The following is a 7,003-nucleotide window of genomic DNA, read 5'->3' as shown; positions in this document are numbered from 1 at the left end:
AAAAATGGCCACTCGTTTTTCTTTATTCTCTGGCTCCAGCCTCGGGCACCCGCTCACTGGACTTGCTTCCCTGTTTCCCTAGTATTGGGGTCCCTATCCCTTTAAGACTTCCAAAAAGCGCTCACCAAAACAAGTCAACAACAAAAAAAAAAAAAAGAAAAGAAAAGAAAAAAAGGTGGCTGCTCTCATTTCTTTTGTTCTCTGGCGCTGGTCTCCAATACCTGCTTGCCGGTCTTGCTGCCCTGTTTCCGTAGTATTGAGGTCCCTGTCCCTTTAAGTCTTCCAAAAAGCACTCACCGTAACACAACAACAACAACAACAAAAAAAAAAATGATGGCCACTCGCTTTTCTTTTGTCCTCTGGTGCCAGCCTCTGAAACCCGCTCACCATTCTTGCTGCCCTGTTTTCCTAGTATCCAGGGCCCCACGCATGCACTGTGTCTGCGCTCTGCTCCGAATGGCTGGGGCTGGGTGTTCAGCAGTCCTGGGCTCCTTCTCCCTCCGGCTCAGACCTCTCTAGTCCCGCTGGGAGCTGGGGAGAGGGGTGCTCGGGACCCGCCAGGCTGGGGCTTGTATCTTACCCCCTTTGCAAGGCGCTGGGTTCTCACAGGTGTGGATGTGGTCTGGATGTTGTCCTGTGTCCTCTGGTCTCTATTTTAGGAAGAGTTGTCTTTGTTATATTTTCATAGATATATGTGGTTTTGGGAGGAGATTCCCGCTGCTCTACTCATGCCACCATCTTGGCTCCGCTCCCTCAAATGGATATTTTTGAGAGAGCCTACCTGGTTTTCACAAAATTATCTTTATGATCATTAAGGTCATATCCATTCTATCACAACCTTTTGAGTATGTAATCCATGATGCCAAAGGGAACCTGCCTGAAGTATATGAGCCACATTAAGGACATTAAGCTTTTAAAAACAAAAGTCTTTTCTGGTTAGAAAAATGAGTTCCTGTTTTCACAAATATCATCTGTAGACTTCCTTGACATTTCAATTCTAAATACTAAGGACCTCTAGCAAGGAAGGAGCCTTACTCTGGCTGTTGGGAATCTAACCACCCAACCCCAATCTTTAGACTCGGCATGTGTTCATTTTGTCTGCTGAAATCATTACGGGTGTTAATTAGGTAAACCTGAATAGTTGAGAAACTTGGTCTGTATCCATTCTCTTTTAAAGTTTTATCACTCTTTAGCAAAAGGAAGTCAGAGCACACCTACGCGGGAGGAGGAGGAGCCAGGGCGATGGAGCTGGTTCCCCTGAGTGCCTAAGCGGAGCTGCCCAAGGGAGTGGGTGATGAGAGCAAAACGAAGGCTTTCCTTCAGATGTATTTTAACCGTGTCATGAGAGAGAAGATATCTAGAAATGAAGACAAAACTTAAATGGGTCTTTACTCAGTCGATGAAGCTCATCCCACTGGCTGGTAAAGGTGCTAGAATTTAATCAACTCAGGTCTGCCTCTCTTTTGGATGGAATGTTTTCTGTTAGCTCATGCCAAAAGCCAAAACCATGTCATACTGTCTTAAAAATAGGATGGGGTTTTATCTTATAGTCTCCATTTCCCAATTCTGACTATACTCTCCCTGTAAGCCTATGACTCTAGCTCCTGGAAAATCTAACAAATCCATTCTTTTACCTTAAATGCATGTTTCTTCGGGAAAGGAGGCTGGTAATTCCCTGGCGGATCTGCTTAGTCTTTACACTGTAAATTATGGGGTTCATCACAGGAGGTGCCAACAGGTAGACACTGGCCATGATAACATGGACCAGTGGAGAGACATGCTTGGCAAATCGATGAGTCATAGATACCCCAACCATGGGGACATAAAGCACCAGCACAGCCAGAATGTGGGACAGGCAGTTGTTGAGGGCCCGGCGCCGCTCAGCCATGGAGGCTACTCCCAGGACACTTCTCAGAATCATTGCATAGGAGAGCACAATGAGCAGAGGGTCCATCACAATAATGAGCAAAACCAGAGCAAGTCCATACCAGCTGTTGACCTGCGTGTCCTCACACACCAGGCGAATCATATCCTGGTGGAGGCAGTACGAGTGAGACAGAAGGTGGGAGCGGCAGAAGGGCAGGCGCTTGAGGAGGAAAAGAGAGGGAAGAACAGCCAGAACACAGCGGCAGACAATGGCTAACCCGATCTTGCCAATGACCTCATTGGTGAGGATGCTGGCATAATGGAGGGGGCGGCAGATGGCCACATAGCGGTCAAAGGACATGGCCAAGAGCACAGAAGATTCCATGAAGGAGAATGTGTGAATGAAAAATAACTGTGCAAAGCAAGCTTCAAAGCTGATCTGACCAGTGTTGAACCAGAGGAGCTGCATGACGGTGGGCAGGGTGGTGAGGGTGAGACCCAGGTCAGTCAGGGCCAGCATGGAGAGAAACAGGTACATGGGCTGGTGGAGGGATGGCTCTTTGCGGAGGACAGCGAGGACGGTGGTGTTGCCCAGGATGGAGGTGACGTAGAGACAGCAGAAGGGGATGGAGATCCAGACGTGGGAGGCCTCAAATCCAGGGATGCCCGTGAGGATGAAGTAGAAGGGGTCTTGGGTGGTGTTAGTCTCCTCAGACATGCTCTTTGAATGCAAAACCAAAATCTGCGAGTTCCACAGTAGAATCCCATCAGTGTGCTACTTATATAGAGTCACTATCTGCTCAATTTAGTATGCAATTATATGTCAGGCTTGCTTTTTATACTGCCCCTGAGCGATGCCCCAGCCAGAGCACTAACACGCAGAATTACGGGTTCTTCTGCTATAACTATCTACTTAAACTGACCTTGTTTTTTCAACTTTCATACCTGCCACTATGCACTAAAGTTTAGCTTTATGCTTTCTGAAACCTTATAATATGGATTCCACTAACTCTTGTATATATGTATATGTTCATTTAAACTTACACATATGCACTTACCAGCTGAAACTTCTCTCATCAATATGTCAAACCCGAGACATTTTTAGTTCATCTTATAGTTGACACACAGGAAAATAAGATTCAGCTGACCACTTATCTCTATTCAGTTGGATGGAAATATTATTGATAGAGGGAAGCATGACAGTGTCCGGGTGTCCTGTTTGAGCAATTCGGTGGCTCATAGTGATGGTTGTTTTGTCTGGAACATTAGAGTAGGAGGAGACTCTGGGAGAAAGATCACAGGTTTGTTTTGTGCACATTGAGTTTGATGTTCAAAGGAGCTGCCAAAAAGAAATGACAACTGAGCACATGGATATGAGGCCCCAAAGGACAGAGAAGAACCCTGCCAGGAGATTTGGCATATGGATGGTAGCTGAGAACCTAGAAGTTGACATTGACAATGTAAGCTAGAATTCAGGGTGAGAAAGGAAGAAAGCCGAAGACAAATCTACAGAGAAATGTAAAATTTAGCACTTGGGTAGGTGTGGGAGAAAAGAAAAACCCAAAAAATTGTGAAGGACTGCCTACATAAGTGGGTGGAAAACAATGAAAATGGGAGTCAAAGGCCAAAAAGGTAAAGTGGGAGTGGCGCGGGCCATGCTGCTCACGCTGTTTGACAAGGTCCAGGCACGAGGAGGAATCCTGAGAACAGGAAACCTCATAGCTGGGCCCTGCTAATTCCCGCACTTATTTCTGCAATTATGATGTTGGAGATTGGGCTCATATATGGAAAATATTATGTATTTAAGATTTCTTAATCTTTAGTAAATAACATAACCCAAAATATTGATCAAGCAGCAATTCCAGAAATGAAAGCAGTATTACGGGACCAACTGCTCCAGGCAGACTGCCACAAACAAGTGAGGCAGAACAGCCCAGGCCTCTCTTCAAACTAGATGCAGTTTGTTCCTCCTTTTGTAACAACTGAAACATGATTAACCAGGAGTTATGGTAAACTGGGCCATAGAAAAACCCCCATAGAAAACCAATTTTTCCAAGAAATTTATATGAAACAGCAAAGTAATGAAGATTAATAGTCCCCACTGCCCAGGGTCCCCCTTATGTTGCTTATAATATTAGAAGACACCTCTGGTATCCCCCTTACAGAAAAAAATTTATGAGCAAAATAGGAAAATTTATATTTATAAATATCCCATATATAAAAGTTTATAATAAATTTATGATGAAATATTATTATAATGGTAAGGTAGTAAGAGCAGATTTAGTGTCATTATATGAAAGATTAAAGAAGACTGCAAGGCCCTGGTGCCTGTGGACACAAGAGGAAAGGTATAAACATATGAAATTGTGGAATGAATATTATGAAAGAATAAGGTGTTTTTATTGTATTCATAAGAATGTTGAATGGGTGATAGGAGTGCCATCCCTAGACTTTAGATGTAAGCCTAAACCCACATGTGTAGGATAAGATTTAATTAATACTACATTTAATAACCAGAAGACATATAGCTTGGATTTTATATAACCTGCTTAAACTTTACATAGCCTTAGACACATATCTTAAACTCTATATAATCTTACACGCTTATAAGTAAAAATCATAGCCCACACGCCTAGCCCACACACTGTCTTACGCCATTTCCTGTCTAGCACCTAGCATGTAACCTATATCTCTGGCCAAAAAGGTTAAGGGAAAGTTAAACATTAAATGTTACAAGAAAGCTGTTCAAAAAAATGATAATATCTGTAATGAGCCAGAATTATACAAAAACTGAAAGGAAAAAACATTGTACCATCCATGATCAAAGAAAATGTGTAACATTATGTAAACCTTAAAAAGATATAAAAATAAAAACCCTGCTACTTGATGTCAGGAGATGTTACAACCTTAATCGGGTGTTTCGTCTCCTCACTCATCTCCGCACTCGCTGACGCTGTCCTTTCCTTCGTGACCCACACCTTGGCTGGAGCTGGACTCCAGCAGGGGAGGTCACCAGTTTAGTGCTGCTCAGATGCTCAGAATAATGAGTACCCGAAAACATCTATTCAATTTGGTGATGTAAATGTTAGCAGTAATCTTTTGGAAAGGTATTTCAGTAGGGTGATGGGTTAGACCGAATTCCTGTGAAGGATTTTCAGTTTCTTTCTATAGACCATGATTCCAAATGGAGCTATACTGCCTCCAAGTGGGTGAATGCAGACTTTTATTCTTTAAATAAAAGAATTCGTATAAATTCAGTAAATGGTTATTAATTTTCAGAGTGTTCTGAGAAGGAAAGCTGTGAACCTTCTTTTGGGAAAATATACATATCATTTAGCAGGTTATTACAATTCATGGAATCGAACCATATTCCCCCTAAAGGGTCCATCAAGGACAAAGACTCCCTGGAAAAATCATTAAACTCAGGAATTTAGAAAATAATACAAAAAAGAATTAGGGGAAGTGGCAAAAAGTATATGAATATACATTTTTTGCATTATAAAAATAATAAAAGTTAAAAAAACATTCAAAATATTTCTTTGGAAGAATCAATGTAATTTGAAATCCTCTTGCAAATCTGTTCAAGAAAAAGAATTATAGGCAAACATTTTGAAATAAAACGTAATGAGAGAGACAAAACTGCAGGAAAATGACAGAGGCCAATAAGAGGTCTCCATAAAATAGGATGTGATAGGAATTAGAATGTCTTGTATGACTGAAACATACATAAACCAAAAGACCAGAGACCAGAACAAAGGTTTCCTAAACTTCTTCACACTGAATCCTAATGGGTGAGGTTAATATATTTGAGGTATTGTAAACTTACATAATATTCTAAATAAATGCTTCTCAGGGCAGTGCTTGGTCATTTGTAGATGCATAAAGGGAAGAAAAATCCAGAGACAAATTGTGGGGGTGCCCATTCAAGCCCCCTGTTGGGAGGAGGTCCTGTTACGTCTCCAGGAAATGGCAACGGTTGTTGTTACATGAGGCCATAGAGCTTGATACTATTCAACATTTAATCACTGACTGCAACCTTGGTCTGATCCAGGGCCTCTTGACACTAATTTTGATTCCTGCATCACTTTTTTTTTTGGCACAAATTTTTCATGTATGTGGTACTTCTTCACTTTTGTACTTTAGTTCCCTTTAGCTTAGTTAGTGTGAGTATTAAGAGAGACATATTTGATTTTGACAGAACCATGATTAGAGATAACAGAGCTAAGAATCGGAAAAAAATGCTACAAAAAAATTACTAAGAGTAAAATAGTGCCATATGGAAAGGGTTCTTGACAGCGAAAACATCAGGCTTTTCTGTGCAACTTCCAAATACTTTCTTTCAAGCTTCGGTATTTCAAACTTCAGTGTGTCCTCCACAAGTATTATATGTCATAGTGCTATGGTTGAGTGCATTTGGGGGTAATCCATGTGATATGCTTATTGCTCTGATGGCAGAGAGCAGGGGACAGCAACAGTGTTTGCAGAGAACTCACTATGGGTCAATACTGTTGCTAGAGCAGTAATTGCCTAATTGATGTCTATGGTTTTAAATAATGAAGGACGCGTGGCACTGGTGAACGAGTAGTTTATTTTTCTTCTTTGAAAAGCCAGGCCAGTCTTGAGGGAGGAAGTGGCCTATCAGCTGTTTTGTAGTTTGAGTAGAATCTCAAAGAAGGGTAGGTGAGGGGTAAGATGAGAGATAAGAGTATTTCAAATAAAGTACATGGTGCTAGTGTATGACGTGTGGGAAATGATGTCCTCTAGTCCTCTATAGGCTCTGATGTGGACATGATTGCAGGGGTGGTGAGAATAGAATAAAGGCTTTAGAGGATGGTCGTGGGGCCATCAAAAGGCTTTACAGCTGGGAGTAACATCATCACGTTTTTAGTTGAGAAAGGGAGTGTGGGAAGATGCAAAACAAGACAGAATTAGGGGGAAAACACTCTTTTCTGAAGAGAAGCAGGTGAGGAATATGAGAGCTTGTGTCTGTATATGTAGCATGTGAGTATGGACACCTGTGGGCGGATGGGCAGAGGTGGACAAGGAAGAAGACATGAGAGGTGCATCACCCCGAAGTGTACCAGACAGTAGAGAATTTAAGGATTTATACTTGACCTTATTTGATCTCAGGGCAGAC

General features: G+C 41.9%; 1 protein-coding gene across 1 annotated transcript; it reads right to left on the bottom strand.

Moving 5' to 3' along the window:
• Window positions 1-1,630: 1,630 nt before the first annotated feature.
• Window positions 1,631-2,584, bottom strand: OR51Q1 (olfactory receptor family 51 subfamily Q member 1). The gene has a single exon (XM_017654139.2). It carries the CDS (start codon window positions 2,582-2,584, stop codon window positions 1,631-1,633), a length of 954 nt encoding a protein of 317 aa, XP_017509628.1.
• Between the last annotated feature and the right edge of the window lie 4,419 nt (window positions 2,585-7,003).

Source organism: Manis javanica, chromosome 11, assembly GCF_040802235.1.
Source record: "Manis javanica isolate MJ-LG chromosome 11, MJ_LKY, whole genome shotgun sequence".
Lineage (NCBI taxonomy): Eukaryota > Metazoa > Chordata > Mammalia > Pholidota > Manidae > Manis > Manis javanica.
This window is presented reverse-complemented; position numbering and strand designations above follow the sequence as displayed.

Bases quoted from the DNA above. Each gene is read 5' to 3' on its own strand.
- OR51Q1 (XM_017654139.2), bottom strand. From the start codon at position 2,584: ATGTCTGAGGAGACTAACACCACCCAAGACCCCTTCTACTTCATCCTC.